The sequence below is a fragment of the Primulina tabacum genome, chromosome 5 (genome assembly GCF_025594145.1).
Source record: "Primulina tabacum isolate GXHZ01 chromosome 5, ASM2559414v2, whole genome shotgun sequence".
In the NCBI taxonomy this organism is placed as follows: domain Eukaryota; kingdom Viridiplantae; phylum Streptophyta; class Magnoliopsida; order Lamiales; family Gesneriaceae; genus Primulina; species Primulina tabacum.
In genome coordinates, this window is record NC_134554.1 from 32,679,819 (window position 1) to 32,696,909 (window position 17,091).

The 17,091-nt window shown below is 33.2% G+C and overlaps 2 protein-coding genes across 3 annotated transcripts; one reads left to right on the plus strand and one right to left on the minus strand.

Annotated features, from left to right (window-relative positions):
• Window positions 1–3,510: 3,510 nt before the first annotated feature.
• Window positions 3,511–6,094, plus strand: LOC142547427 (VQ motif-containing protein 9-like). 2 transcript variants are annotated; one of them, XM_075655723.1, is made up of 2 exons: window positions 3,511–4,694; window positions 5,794–6,094. In XM_075655723.1, exons 1-2 carry the CDS (start codon window positions 3,710–3,712, stop codon window positions 5,811–5,813), a joined length of 1,005 nt encoding a protein of 334 aa, XP_075511838.1. In that variant the 5' UTR covers window positions 3,511–3,709; the 3' UTR covers window positions 5,814–6,094. The 2 variants fall into 2 exon arrangements, with proteins under 2 accessions (XP_075511838.1, XP_075511837.1); XM_075655722.1 differs by lacking the exon at window positions 5,794–6,094 and adding an exon at window positions 5,314–5,725.
• Window positions 6,095–7,360: 1,266 nt separating this feature from the next.
• LOC142547428 (xylulose kinase 2-like) lies at window positions 7,361–11,435 on the minus strand. The gene is made up of 11 exons (XM_075655724.1): window positions 11,188–11,435; window positions 10,272–10,926; window positions 10,071–10,159; window positions 9,917–9,981; window positions 9,177–9,232; window positions 8,967–9,087; window positions 8,807–8,881; window positions 8,668–8,721; window positions 8,327–8,421; window positions 8,079–8,253; window positions 7,361–7,798 (listed from the first exon to the last, which is right to left on the minus strand). The coding sequence occupies exons 1-11, from the start codon at window positions 11,244–11,246 to the stop codon at window positions 7,566–7,568; spliced, it is 1,677 nt and encodes a 558-aa protein (XP_075511839.1). The 5' UTR covers window positions 11,247–11,435; the 3' UTR covers window positions 7,361–7,565.
• Between the last annotated feature and the right edge of the window lie 5,656 nt (window positions 11,436–17,091).

Sequence of the window (17,091 nt, forward strand, 5' to 3'; positions counted from 1 at the left end):
CTGGGCCGTGAGTCGAAGCCCATTTAATCTTGTTTCGCCGCCATTGTGCCGCGGGGCTAAGTAAGTGGCGTCTAGGCACCCGTCAATTGTGAAGGTTAGCGTCGCGACGCTTGTTCCTTAGCGCCTAAGCGCTTGTATCTCGGCCTTGAGGCGCCGCGGCGCTTTGTGGGCAGCGCCTAGGAACTTTTTCTTCGGCAATGATGCGCCGCGGCGCTGCCTTAACCTTCGGCCTTTCAGCGCCGAGGCGCTTCTTGGGCAGCGCCTAGGCGCTCGTCTTTCGCACAAATGAGCGCTGTGGCGCTGCGGTTCTTGTCTATCGTAGTTTCACGCTCAAAAAACATCTCTGATTGCTCTAAACCATCAACTAGTTGTATATCCCTTGCACGACACAAAAACAACAAAAACCAAGCGTAATTCTATTCGAAACCAGCATAGATCAAAAGGATTAACATATAAATTAAGTGCAATTCTTGCACTTATCAAGAATATTGTGTTTGAAGTACCCTCGCAAGTGCCCGAACCGATCCATCATAAGTTGATTTCATGTAATGGAAGATGCTGAAGTTAACTTAACAGCCAATTAAGAGAGAAGAGTGACACTGTATGTTTTAGTGAATGAGTTTACAAAATTGACAGCTGACAAAAATGGATCAATGGAAATTTTGTATGTTTATGCTATTACGTTCAAGTTTCAAGTATGTACGCTCTACTTTAAAGATGCATGTGGTTTTATTACATTTTACTTGTTATATCCAGTTTATTCGTGTTGAGTCTTTAGACTCACGAAACTTGATCGATGTAGGTGACGATGAATTTGAGGAGACGAGGGATGGGGACCAATGAGCCGACTTGGACTGAGCAGGAGGCTAAACCCGAAGACCGCCCATGTTTTTAAGAAATTATGCATTGTTTAAAATACTATGATTTCACGTTATTGTTTACGATATTTAAACAAGTGTTTTTTTTTAGCAAACTTTATTTGTGATCTTTTCGTTGCAAATTTTTTGAATGATCAGTTCATTGTTATCGCAATTTGAAGGTTTATATTTGATTAATAAAATTTTTATTTTTTCGCAAATTTTAAAGTAGTTTAAAAGTACGGTACGTTACAATACGAGTATTTTAATAAATTAGGGGGTAGAATTTGTTTAATTAATAATTATCAACTAATTACAATACTAACCCACTATTACTATACTAACAATCCCATGTAAAATTTAAAATACACAATTAAAATTCCAATTACAATGTTAATTCCCACCAACTAAACAAAGTTTTCTAATTTAAAATAAAATGCACAATTGCTAAATTTTAAAAGTTTTAAAAATCCTAAAATCATTAAATAAACAAATTATGCTTTAAAATGTTAAAAACTTATTAAATCATTTAAAATGACATTTTCTTGACTTGAAATAAAATATCACATTTTAAAATCACCAAAATCGTCGCCGGTCTCTTTTCCTCGATCCCGCATCGAATAATCGTCTGAAACATGAAACTCGGGAAAATATTTTAACGTGCATCACATAAACATAAATAATTTAAAATAATAAATTTAAATAAATCATGCATCTTTAAAAATCATTTTAAACTTAAATAAGTAATTTAACAATTTAAATAAATGTATGGATTTTACGTGTACTGATTTTGGCTCTACATCTTATGTGACTATGTTTCAATTTAATGTTTACTTTGAAGGTTTCGGTTTAAACTTTAATGTCACTGTGTTTCAATTTTATTTTGGCATCAGTGTGATATTTTTATCACTTTCTGATTACTCATTGTCATTATAATTCAGTTTATGTTTACTTTGAAGCTATGAATTTGAGAGTTCATATGGTCGATTAAGATATTTGCTTTTGATCAAATAAAAATAGTTGATTTAAATTCAACAATGATTATCAAGTAATTATCCATTGACTATTCATTTCAGTTCATGATTGATGAAACAAATATGCAGCCTTGATCAGCACAAGTGTACTTGCCATTTTGTTGAGTTGCAACATTTTTTTCTTATATTTAATTATTTGGTTATTGAATTGTAGCTTTTAAGGGATTAATTTTTTTTATGGATATCATATCCCCCACCTCACGGGATCTCGAACATTCGAGTCTCAATACGACGAGTCTCTACCCGATCCCAACCCTAGTGGTGACTACTAAGAGCAAAATTCTCATGAAACATTCTAGAAGATTCTATAATAGATTAATAATTAATTAGATACTTAAATAAAAGTTATTTAATTTAAAGCATAAATATATATATGATAGATCTTTTGTGAGACAATATCACGTATCTTTATTCGTGATACAGGTCAATTATGCTCATATTTACAATAAAAATTAATACTTTTGACATAAAAAGTAATTTTTTTTCATGGATGACCAAAATAGAAGATCTGTATCACAAAAGTGACACATGAGATAGTCACAAGAGTTTTTGCATGCACGTATATGGACATATATATAATATATTATATATATATGTATTATCAAAATTTGTTAATAATTTAATTATTTATTATATTTTCAAAAATAGAAAATACATTCATTAGAGATTTTTGAATAATAGAATTACTTCAAATAGGATTCCGATTTGATCAGAAATTTAAAATATAAATATTTCATTTACGTTATATGAAATACCTAAATTTTGTCCACAAAAGTTTCTCTCTCATCACAAGAAATTTCGACCACCAATTTTCCACCGCGCCACCGTCTCAACATCGTTGGATTTCTGAAATTCCGGCGATCCAATCTCGAAGCAAACTTCGTTTAGATATGTGATGCGATCTGTACGAGGAACAAACTTTCTGATCGTGGACTTGATTTGACGATCAAATGAGGAAAATCCGTTCGTACGTATTTACAAGAAGGACTGTATCCGCTTAAAGCACGGAAGTTGGAGCCGATGTTATACACGCAAAAATAAATCGGATCCAAACATTCTATGAATGATTTAAATCATACGACGTCCAATGAATATTATGAACGTAAAAACAAAAAAAAAAATTAAACTTCTGACGTCTTGCATGCGAGAAAACGATGTTTCAACACACCTTTATTCTCGAACCTTGTTTGTTCGAATAACAAATAGGGTCGAACATTTCGAATCGAATTTGAGCTATAAATTTTTATTAATATTCGGTCAACTCAATCTATTTACGCTCTTAATTAAAACCAAGAAAATAGATCTCAATGACGACATCATAGGATCAAGAATTTTCTTCGTGGTAAACGATAAATGTTTTTATATTTCTCTAAAGATATTAGATATTGTATATAATCTGATTAACATATAAAATAGAATATACGTAATATAAATGAATTATAAAGAATATTGATATTAAGAAAGTAATTCATCCACGTATGTGGACTCTTTGCAGACTATATTCAAATATTTAAAAATAATATATTATATATATCAGTGGATAAAATAAGTAAACAAGATTAAATAAATAATACATATATATATATATATATATACACTTTGTGTGTGGTATTTATATCTCAAGAGGAATGTTAAAGGAGGAGATGCGAATCCATGAGCAATAATGAAAAAGTGGCAGCCTACTACTTAAAGAATACCGTACAATCCGAAAATCGAAAATCCCTAATTCCCAAATCTCAAATGACGTTTGGCCACTCCTTTTGAGAGGTGGACTGGTCAGAGATTTACAGTAATCTTTGTGCTGCTGTATGTCTGAAAATGGATAAAGGATTTGATTCTTCGACTAGGAACAGCGAAATGTACTTGAAACAAGTCAGCAAGAATTCGTACAAGATTGCGAAGCCCGTGCGGAAGCCTCAACCTGCGGTAGCTGCTTCTGCTGTGGCGGCGCCGATTCTTGAGCACAATACGCAGCAGCCACCGGTGTATAACATCAACAAGAACGACTTTCGAGACGTCGTTCAGAAGCTCACGGGCTCGCCGTCCCATGAACGTTTTCCTACGCCGCCGCCAGTCTCGCAGCCGAGGCCGTCCAGCTCACGACTACAGAGGATCCGTCCCCCACCTTTGGCCCAAATTGGCAACCGCCCACCGCAGCTGACTCAGGTGGTTCCTCGTCCTCCTAACGATACTGATCAACGGGCAGTGGGGCAGCTTTTACCGCTGCCGCCTTTGCCATCTGTTCATCCGGCGGCGGAGTCACCTATTTCTGCCTACATGCGTTTTATCCAGGGCTCTTCTATCCCATCTGCACCGTCGCCTTTGTGGAACGGTGTGGCCGCGGCTGGACCTCGTCCCGATTCTCTCATACCTCTTAACGAAGTTGGTCAGCGGGGAGCCCACCCTCAACCCTTATCGCAGCTACATCCGATAGAATCCCCGATCTCTACTTACATGCGTTTTCTCCAGAGTTCGGCGAACACCACGCCTGCTGCTTTGCCACGGTGGAACGGTGTCGGTCCACCATTGCCTCATCCTCCACCTCCCCACACACAGCAACAGACGCCGCCTGTGCAATCATCTTCTTCTTGGCCATCACCTTTTCCAGTGCTGCCTCTTTCACCGCTGCCATTTGGATGTGTGCCATCGCCTAGGTCTCCGTATGCTATGCTCTCTCCTAGTTTGCTGTTTTCACCGACCGGTCAATTGGGGTTGCCGCCGCTACCCTTATCACCGACGGTGCCTCTTCCTAGCCCAAGGTGGAAGGAAGGGTATGTAAGCTTTTCGCTGAGGTATCAGAAAGGTAACTCATTTTAGAGTTCTACAGATTTGTGTTTCTTTCCCTTTTATTTTATAGTTATAATACTGTAATTTAAATATGTAAATGGTTTTGGGAGATTATAGTGAATATGACCACTGAATTAAAGTGGAAAAGGAGATGCAGGCCACTGTTCAATTAGCGTTCGTTTTGTACATGAATGGTGGAGAAAAGGATCTAAAACCTTAAGTCACTTCTTCAGTAGTTATCATATTTATTGAATCTATTGTATGTTTTGACAATGAATTCTAAATCTCTTTTGGTTATATTGATTGATCTTCTGTTGATCTTTTATTTGTTACATCTTTATTCCTTTTCAACTTTTGTGCTGATCGTGCATTATGCTTTGTTCAGTTTATTTATTCTTAGATGTTTGGTGGTCAGTTTTTGTTGAACGAATTTGGATGTTGATAAACTTCATTGATTAATAAATAGAAAATCCTTGTGCATGCTCCTACATTTCTTAATTTTTAATGGAAAGTGGAATCGCTCTCCTTTCTTCGAAGAAGAAAATGTTGTTGATGGAGTCCAATAAGTAGCCATCCTGTCATGTCTTTATGATTGATGTAGTATCCATAGACCTTGAGATAGCAGATGGTTGCAGGTGTAAGCATAAAATGGAGTTGGGACTGAAAAGGTCCGTTCCAAGTAATGTTGTGTTGGCCCCTTTGTAGCCATACACTCCGTGTTAGAATAATAAATCATTTGAACAATATCCATTTCATTTTAAATTTCTATGGATTATGTGACCTGCAGTTAATAGTATTGAGCAAATTGGGATCAGATCCTTTAGTTCCCAAGGCACGAAACAAATGATAGTACATCCGTTAACCAATATTCCACGAGATGTCCTTCAATATCCTTATGCGGCCTTCTATGTGCGCTTTCATTATCCCTGATAATATCTTCAAACACATCTAGTATGGTTGTAGTACTCAGTGGAAAGACAAGGCTCTGCACATAATGTTTTGAAAAACATAGAAAGCTGTGTGTCGCCTAAGCATGAAGGAAGCTACGGAAAATCCCATTTTGAATTACACAATGTATATGTCATTACATACCTCATTTTCCTAATGCCATATAGGTGCGCTTGCATTGCGATGAAGTGGATACGATACAGATGACATTCTATCAGAAAAGTACTGAGATGGTGTTTGGCAACTTTATACTGTAAATGAAGCTGTGATTGGTAAGGATTACAATCTATTGTTGGGCCATTCTTGAGTTTAAATTGGGTTTGGGTATGCAATAATATTGCAACATGGATTAACCTATGTCTACCACGAGGAGTTAATCTCTAGAAGACGGAGCTTCCCTCACTTTTTTCAGTTCTTATATTATAGAGCATTGTAACTAAATGAATTTATCCGATGACCAAATAATTCATCTGTGGATGGATATTTTACTCAATTTGTTCATTACGGATAAATTTACGCGAGTAATGTTCCAACAACAAATTATAGGAATTACGTAGATTAAGTTAAATTACTAGAGTTTTAACAATGCAATGACGTTTCAAGTTCTCTACTTCCCAGAAGAGATGCACCAGGCAGGTGCATTTGGGATCGAATCAAATCTCATATTTCTTACATAATGCAATTTTTATCCGGGAAGTGGGGTCTGATTATCTGATTGTGAAAGTGTGGGTGATCTCAGGGAATAGATACATAGAAAGTCATTTGTGTTTGTTTGAGAAACTAGCTGTCGATGGTAACATATAATGTCCCTAAGAGCTGTGGTGATTTGGAGAGGGGAGCTGGGATAAGTGGTAAGCTGGTCATAGAATGGCAGTTTGGGTGAGAGAAAGGCGCATATTGACCTGCTTCTAGACTCTTGCGATGCTGCTGCACGGCGCATGAGAGTCAAGGGCAGATGCAGCACGAGAGTCAAGGGCAGAGAATGACTGGAGTAAAGGGATTCCTTGGGTGATAAAGTGGTGTAATGCATTCAAGGGAGGCACTGAAAATGTTAAGCAAGGGCTTGAGCTTTACTAGGGAATGTTACTGTCTTGTTGAAAGATGATTCCAACTCTTGTGCGTCATGTAAATCTTCACTCTCTGACCAACTGGTCGTCGACCCGTACAATTGGTTGCGATATGGACTTGTGCAGCACCAAGCGTTGCAGAAGTTTCATTTAGTTGAAAAATATTGACTAGAAAGTGCAATTAGGATTTATGAATATGAGATCTACTCGGGGCATTTCTCGTAAAATATATATATATATAATATACATGAAATTTAAAACATTTATCCATTGGAAGTGTCATGTCACATGGAACCATTCAAGTCAAAACACAAAGCAATCGTCATCCAATATCTTTTGGGTTCAAGTTATAGTTTATTTTTCTCCTATTTCCTCCCCTGGAAAAATAATAAAAAGTTGATAGAAATGGACAATGTATTAAATCATTTTAGAGAAATGGTTGTACTTGAGCCACTAAAAGACCAGTCAACTAGACTTGGTTAATTTGCTTGATATTTTTCAAGGTTAGATATGGTACGATGTGTGCACATATCTTTTCTTGGGAAAATATATGTCAACTTCCAAGTTTTATAGAAACTATTAACAAAATAATGGTTGCATATGAGACAGCTCCCGTGATAAAGCTTTTCGACCCGTGATAAAGCTTTTCGATTATCTAAACAGAATATTATTACTAATATTTTTCTTTTGTTCATGTAAGAATTATAAACAGAACTGTAATCCACAAATCAAATTTATTGCAAGAAACATAAAAAAGATGAAATTCACAAAAAAATCCCACTATAATAAATTAGAAAAAAACCTGAGTGAGCACGACAACCACCACCAGCGCCTAGCACAGCTGGTCTTCATTTAAACTGTAACCATTCGATTCACAATCGTCCCAGTTTCTTGACAAGATTGTTCTCAATCTCCACTCTCTTCCTCATCAACAATCCATACCTAGTAACGAGCTCTGGATCTCCAGAAGTAGCCGCGAGCTTGCAGTTTAGAGACGTCTGTTCCAATTTGTCGGTATACATGCTAGATATAGGAACAAAACAGCCCCTCTTGTTGCACAGCCAGCCATGAGCAGCTCTTAGTGCAGCCCCCATAGAAGCCGAGTCTGTAAAACCGAGTACATGAAAATTTCACCAAAAAGGTCTTAGATGAAGAACATATTGCACAATATTTTGTGTAAGTTGAATGTATCATTTATGATTCTCACATCCAACTTGAGGCAAGTGTCGAAAATAAAAATAAAATACAAAAGAATGAAATCAGACTGACAGTATTAAAGTTATGATGGATATTTCCTATACACAGTCACGATTTTATATGAGATTACTACAGTTCTAATTCCCCAAGAAGATATCCAGAGGTGATAAAAAGAAAATATGGCTTGCCTGAGCTTTGAATTGTATGTACATTGCACCCAAAAATCGAAGATATTAACGCGAGAATGCATTTGTTTGCTGATGCTCCGCCCGTAGCAATTATACTGTTTGGAGGTGAAGGGAGCCCGAATCTTTCAGCATGAGCTCGCATTGAGAGCAACTGGCCCTCCACTAATGCTCGGACCTGCAAGAACTTTGTTTCAGCGAGTATGTAACCATACTAACATTTATGCATATTGAAGGTGAGGCAGACAAACCTCAGAAGTAGGGTCAAATGCATCAACTTCATGTTCTTTTACTCCATCTAACGAGTCACCACTGAAATTTTCGAGAACGTAACGATGGAACCCAACTGCAATCATCGCAAGCTAGTCATATATTCGCGATACTCGTATTGTAGGGCAGTCGAAGACAATATATTCGTGTAATTTGAACCTTTTTATCCTATTCAAAAGTGGAGATAAAGGGGATAATGAATAAGATCTTTTAGCAAGAACAACATTGATTCCAGAACTCTGGAAGCAATTATAGGTATTTTAATCGATAATAATATCTATGAGTTCGTACAATTGATCAAAATTTGTGTAAGCATTTTTACCTGGGAGGGGAGGAAGAATTTCATGTTCCTTGTAATAAAAGCCTATCTTTCCACCTGTACCTTACAACATTAAAACCGAGGCGAAGAACGACGAAATAATACGTCCTTAAAGAAAAAAGTTTAGAACAGATGCGCTAACCATTTAGAGACGGTGATTCCTGTAAACATCTATTAAACACATCCCAAGATTTATCCGCACATTGGTTACGTATATCTGCCAAGTTTGGAACAAGAAAATAAAAACATTCAACAATGATCTATAATATCCAAATCGTTGTTTTCAGCAGTTTGTTACATACCTTCACGGGTAAGAGATCCGTTCTTGTAGCACAGCATTACCATGTAACCTTTTTCATCCACTGGATTAGGAAAGACGTGCCCTTCTAAGCATGGCTTGTGCTCGTTGGTGATCCCAAAGACCTATTTTCAGTGTCGAGGTACTGTCGTTAAATTGAACCAACATCACATGCAGCATAAAACAGCAGATGTTCCGACAGAAGACGACTTACAGTGTCACTGGTTCCGAGACTGATAGCTAGATCCCCAGGACTACTAAGGGTTAAACCTAAAACATACAAGGAACTCAATGAGCATCAGATGAATTACTGCATAGTTTATAGAAACTGTAAACTGGCATTATCATGATAATGAAGGAACTAGATTACATTGGTTTTCAACTGTTTTATAAATGTCTGATTGATTGATGGATTTCAAATGTTTTTTTGTTGTTTTAGATAAGTAAGACCATGAACTTCAAATTCACCTAATGATAATGTCATTTGAAATTCATTCTACTTTGTGTAACTAATGTGTAAAAAAATAAGGTATGAATTTAGTATTTGATCTATTGTTTCATTGTTTACAAAAATCTATGTATTTCAAATAAATCCTCCCAACTGCACCCTAAAGCTACATTTGGATCAATGAAAACGAGGTTCACAAATTTAAAATGTGTCCAATTCCACCATGTCTGCATTTTGTCTTTCGAATCCAACGCATTTTTAGGCTATCTTTTGGTGTGGATTTGAAATTCCTTCAAAAAGTTATAATTTGAACTCCATGAAATCCTCTCGTTCAGAACACATTATCAAATCCAAATTCATCGATCCATATGGAGCCCCAAGAGAATTGTCAAAGGCCTGATGTGTTGTGCGGGGCATTCAATCCCGCAAACAAATTACAAACAAGAACTTTCGTCTGTCAACAACTTGGTTATAAGAAAAACACGAGGAAACACAGAAATAGTTACCAGCTAGGCTGTTGGGATTATCACCAGACCACTGAATGATCAAACAGTTCTTGTCAAATTTATACCTGAACATTTTCTAACAAGGCTTATAAGAAATCCAACAATGTACACAAACATGGAATATATTAACGGTGAAGATTAAGATGCCACTGACCTCTCCACGAAATAAGGGGCGATTAAACCAGCTACCGCGTGTGCAGGAGCTAATTTCCCAAGTTTTTTCTCCAAGCCTGGAGCAGTGGCCTACAACATACGTACATAACATATAAATATATTTAGTACAATGAACTTCTACTGAAATAGAAACATTGCATCGACCAAGAAATCGAAAACCAATAATGGAGTATAAACAAACCTCCAAAAGCATCTTTGACCAAGCCCTCTTTTTGATGTCCATCAAATTCATCCCCGCCCCATCCGTTTGATCGATACAAGCATATTTCCCGATGAAAAGAGATGCCATAAACGAGCTGACTAGAGAGATTCTCTCAGTATTCTTGTAAGCTTCTGGCTGTGTCTCAAATATTCTCCGAATTTGCGGACCTGTAAATCTTTCATAAGCTCGAGAACCAGTGAGCTTTGACAACTCCAGTCCACCACCAACAGATTTCTCAATTTCCTTACATTGTTCGGTAGTGCTACTATCCATCCATATAGGCGATTCTTCAACTGAAAACGCATCACGGAATTGATCCACCAATGCCTTTTTCGAGTCCAATGATGAAAGGGTTGAAGAGCTCCCATTTTTCCAATACACGCTACCGTGTTGCTGTCCACTACCCGAAATGGCAGCAATCTTTCCAAAATTTAACTTCGATTTTTCGAGTCTCTGGAGTATTAAATCCAATGCCTCCACCCACATTAAACTGGGTGAAACAATCCTCCCATTGACAGAAGGATCCCTATAAACACCATCTTTGGTTTTGTAATGGCTTAATTCAGAATCGAAATTAATTATATCAGAAGCTACAATATTGAGATTTGCATCCAATACGGTTGCCTTCAATGACCTACAGGAAAAACGATCATTATCTCTTAATTTATACAAAATTTAAATCTTGAATCCCAATCACTGGAAATCGCTGGAAAAAGATAAATTTAACAGAAACCCACAAAAATTAGTAGAAATCCAGTTGAATAAACACTACAAATTGTTTTAATAAGAATCTTCTCGTCACACAGAAATCTACTATCTTACATTATATAATAAAAAACCATTGATCCCATTGAATATTTAATGAACATCGGTGCAATTTTGAATGAAAACATACTGCGTAGAGCTATCAAATCCAAGAAAGTAAGAATCTTTTGGGAGATGGAAGTCCTCCATTAGAGCAAATTTAAGGAAGCAACAGAGCTGGTGGACTTCAATGATTCAAACCAAAAGCTAAAAGAAGATGTGAAATAAATTTTCCAGTAAATAAAAATTTACAGAATAGTTATTATATATATTTACGAATATGCAGATGCTGATTTGGTATTAATTTTTGATAAGAATCAATTTTCTCCAAATGGATGAGAGTCAATCCGTTGTTGATAAACCTGAAATTACGCTTAGAATTTGAGTTTCATGATTCGATATCTTGACAATTCCAGATATTTTATAAAAGGTGATAATAATTTTGGAGTATAAATTTACATTAAGATGTAAAATCCATAACATACGATAACACGGGACTTTAATTTTTAAGAGTAGGTTTTTTACGAGATGGTCTCACGATGAGTCAACTCTATCGATATTTATAATAAAAAGTAATATTATTAGCATAAAAAGTCATACTTTTCATGGATGACCTAAATAAGAGATTTGCCTCACAAAATAAGACCCGTGAGACCGTCTCACCTAAGTTTTTACCAATTTATTCCCAAGGAGAATGGTCCTAAAAATGCATTTTTCAACTCTATAAAATAAATTTTTTATCTGAAATTTATTTTGCTAATTCCCATATAGAGTCCTGTTTGATACACACACATATATATACAATATTGTTAAAGCAGGGTGAATTTTTAATAATTTTGTATACATAAATAAATTGGTATATATATATATATATATATCAATATGTCCAATATATTATATCAAATAAGTTTTTTTTCCAGAACAGGGAGTTTATTTCTATTGAATTTTAATCGAATAAATGAGATCATATTCTGTCCACAATTTGATGATTTTAATGATTTTTTTTTTTAAATGATAGATTTGTGTTGATTTGATATATTTTTATTAACTTTTTACATAATCTCAAGATTTACAAACAAATTTTGTAGATTCTTGTACTTTTTTACAATATATTTATAGACTTTCATAATTTTTTTATAGAATTATATAGATTTTGTACCTAATTATGATATATTGTTTTTTCATTAATTTTTTTGAACTAATAACTAATTGATATATATAAAATATTTAGTTTAAAATATTTTTTAACAATTAAATTAGTAAATAAATTAGTTATTTAAAAGTTAAATCATTTAATCCTTATATGTATATGTATATGTGTGTAGATTTGTATGTATGTTTATAAATTTTAAAAAATGTATCACTATATTAATGTAGGCAAAAACTTGTATGAAACGGTCTCACGGGTCGTATTTTGTGAGACGAATCTCTTATTGGGTCATACATGAAAAAGTATTACTTTTTATGCTAAGAGTACTACTTTTTATTGTGAATATCGGTAGAGTTGACACGTCTTACTCTCACAGATAAAGATTCGTGAGACCTACTCATTAATATAATATTGTATTTGAATTGATAATATATATATAATGTATCTTCACGTGAAAATAATATTATTTATGATGGTGTGAATATAATTTTTTTATAAAAATATGATAATTTATTAATTAATTGAAAATGTAAAAATAATTAAAAAAAATTAATTTTTATTCAAAAAACTAATAAATTTTTTAAATTTATTAATTAAAAAATTAATATTAATTTTAATTCTATGAGTTAATAAAAGTTTATTATTTTCTTATAATTAGTATAATAATTTTATTAAAAAATTCATAATTATAATTATAAACCGTATGAAATTCAAGATAAACAATCTTAAAATAAATAAATAAAATTTATTTTTAAACAATAACTGAAACAAATTATTTTATTAATTATATCATAAAATTTCTTTATAAATTACAATTTAAATCTTAATTTTTATTTTATTTTTTATCATGTTTTTTGAGAAACTATTCAACTATTAAAGAACTTAACAGCGTTATTTTTTTGGATCATCTTTTATTATTATTAAATATCACGTTCATTTGTATAAATCATAAATCAAAAAATCAATTATATAATTTAAAATTTCTTATGATATTAAAATAACAAATCATTAAATGAGCGACTGACAGAAAATATGAAAAAATTTAAGAGAAAAAAATGTATTTCGTAATGAATTTGAAAATAGATTGTGGACGAGAAGAGAAAAAAAGTGAAAAAAAGAGAGAGTAATGTGAGATGAGAGAAAAAAAGAAAGAACTTTGTATGATTTAGAAGTTTTACTGTTTTTAGATTAATGATTTATGTAGAGTTATTAAAAATTTATTGAAAATTTGAATCTATTTAATATTTTTTAATATTGAATGTTGAATATGAGTGTTTTTTTAAAAACTCTACTGTTATACAAAAATCTCGATTATATACTTTTGTTTAAATCTATTGAATTCACCCCCACTTAGTTTTTCATTCGTTATGTCCTTAGATTTCAACTAAGGAGTAGTTTTATCGTGGGTTTTTTTAAAAAAATAATACAATTTTAAAAAGTATATAATAAAATATTACAAATTTAAAAGTGTTTTGAAAATATAACAATCCGTGAATGAAAAATCCGAATTCAAAATTTTTTTTTAAAAAAATAATAAAGTCACGGATTCATTGAATCCGTAACAGACTGTCACTGATTGAGAATCCGTAGCAGCCGTGAGTGTCGGTCACAGATTCTAAGAATCCGTGACTCCGTGACCCTTTTCTGCCTATAAAATGCACCGAAGAAAACTAGGAAAGCAAACTTTCGCAAACGCAACAATTTATTCGGCATTCCTTCTGATTCATTTCTTCGCTTCGTTTTTTTTTTTGTTAACTATTCTTCTCGTTCCGACATTGAGTTCAAAAATTTTTTGTTATCGAGAATTGTCAGGTATTAAAATTTTTTTAATTAATGTTGTTTTATAATATATTTTTTTATAAGAATGTTTAACATTGACATATTATTATATTGTTCGTTGATTATATCATTTAGTTCATATGATGAAATCTTAAAAGGTGATGTTATTATTTTTGTTCATTATATTTATTGTTGTTCAATTGACGTTACTAAAATTGATTGACTGAATTTTATTATTGAAACAATTAATATTATTAAAATTAGCTCAATGTAATAATTGGGATCGAATGCATGTACGTTGATAAATTAGCTTACCCGCGAATTTATTTCACAGATGTGCAAAGTTCAACACATTTTGTACTAAAAAAATCCACCTGCAGTATCCTTCATGACTCCTTCATCCTTCACATAGTTTTTATTCAAAAATTACATTAGTAATAGTAATGACACTGATTTAAATATTTTTATTTATAGTTAATTAATTTAGATAATAATGATAATAATAATATTAAATGTGTACTAATTTTTGCATCCACGCTTAAACAAATTTAGAATTCAACGGAGAATATTAATGTATTATGATATTAATGATTTCACTAATCGTTTTTATTTAGATTAATAATAGTCTTAAATCATAGTAGTTTTAAATAATAACAATAGTAATAATAATAACTATAATTATTTTAATTACGATAATTATAATGTTAATTGTATTATTAGAATTAAAATATTTATAGTTGTTGTTATTACTATTGTTATTATTATAATTATTATAATTAAAATGTGTTGAACTTTGTACATCTGTGAAATAAATTCGCTGGTAAGTGGAGTGGTTTAACTTGTTACATCGTGGGTAAGCGATGTGTTGAACTTTGCACATCTTGTGAAAATTTTATTATTATTATATTTTTTATTTTATTTTTTAAAAAATATCGGTATTTGAAATATCCCAATATCTTTGTAAAATTATTTTTAAACTTTACTCATGTTTTAACGTATTCTTACCACAATTTGTGTATATGATGCGCTGTCGGGTCAAATTTATGTTATAAAATTTATTAAGTGATAATTTGTATAAATGGAAGTCAAAATATTTTATTAATAACTCGTAACAAATAATATACATTGCATATGAAAAATACAAGCTGAAGCAATTATTTTTGGTACTTTTCGTTGGAGATAGTACTCAACATTTACTGTTTTTACGTGTATGATTAATTCATACAATGAAAATCTAAGTAATACTTGGTTGGATATACTGAATTATTTACAGTAATTAGTTTATTTACAATAATTAATACTTTGTTGGGTAAAAGACAATATAATCATTTACAGTAATTAGTTTATTTATGTATTATGAATTATTATTTATTTTTAGAAGAATCTAATCACCTTTATCACATTTACCAATTTATCATCAGCATATACGTTTTATTATTTACAGCCGTAAACGCAAAATAATTTATTTTAATATAAAAAATGTAGCTACATTTTGTTGATAAAAAGTATAATATTTGTTATATAATGATTTTTCTATGAAAGATGACTGAAAATACGGATAATGTGTTGTATTTGCGGGATAGACACATATCAAATAATATCAACGCTGAAAACATGGATGCACTAATTCCACCACGCCAGTCTGACGCAATCTTAATTTTGATGTTAACAAAACTTGTTATTTTGTGTTACTAATGTTTAACTTAGTGTGCAGAAGCTATGATCAGTTACGAGGTGTTTGAATCGCAAACTGAAGACCCAACTGATCGGATAAACTGAATCAGACAAACTGATATGTCATATGAGCAGTTCAGCTGATTGACCAGTTGATAGGTGATTTAGCAGGAGAACCTCAGAAGCCCGGCCAGCCGAATGAGTGTTCAACTGATGAAGAAACCCAGCTGATCAGACCAAGTGAATGAGAGTGAAATCAGTTCCACTGAATTCACCAGCCCAACTGAAGATCAGTTCAGCTGACTAGTTTGGAGCGTCAGTTAAGAATCTTTCAGTTGTAGATGAAGAAAAACTCATCTAGTGGATTCCAGCTATACACAAATGTACAAAGCAATTGTCCAGTCAAAGGACAATAATGAACTTTGTATCAGAGCATTAAAGACAAACGTTTCAGAAGGGCAGTCGAAAAGTCGAGACACAGAGTCCAAGGAATAAATTCAAGATGTAACGGATACAATAATTGAGTCTCACTGTACGATCAGTTTTCCGCCTATATATAGAGAAAATCAGTGGAGACGAAAACAAGTGAGAACAAAATAAAACTAAAGAGAGTGTGGAAAAAGAAAGGGCACGCTTATTTGCCTATCGGCTTTCAAGAAGCATTCAGCTTAGGGAACTATTCACAGCCATATCAGCTTAGTTAAAAAGTTTATTTCCCTGAGTGTGTGAGAACATCCTGGTTCAGTTCTCACACACGAACACACTCTACCTGAAAGGGATCGATTTTAGGTGCCCGAGATCGCAACGGAAGCAAGAAAATTTTCGATTTTACAAGAAGAAAATTTCAGCCACCATGTTCTAGTGTTGTAGCATATACAAAACAAACCATGACATTCATCGTGTGTTTAGAAATTTACCTATCAATCTCAAATATTGATGTAATGGCTCCAACTAAGGTGTAAACACCTTAGCTCTTGTATGACAAGAGAAATCTACAAGCTTCCTTCCTTTCCTTCAAGAATTAGGCCCACCACCAAACTTAGAAGATCCACCTTACACTTGCACTAGAAAATGTAGGGCATTTTTCTTTTGAGAAGAGTTTTGTTTTCAACAACTTGAAGAACAAAATGGAGAGAAAAATGAGGAAAAAATGCCTTCAATATTTCGGCCAAGGTGAGGAGTGGAATGAGAGTGGAAGACTTTTTTTGGTCCTTGAAAAAGTTGAGTTAAGCATGTGCATGCCATGCCTTGGTTGTACAAAAAGTTGTGTACCAACTCTTCACCTCCCATGCATGCATTGTTATTTGATTTTTAATATTTAAAAATCCATGGACTTATTTTAATTATCTCAAACATATTTGAGACTAATTAAACATTACTTGAATTTACTCA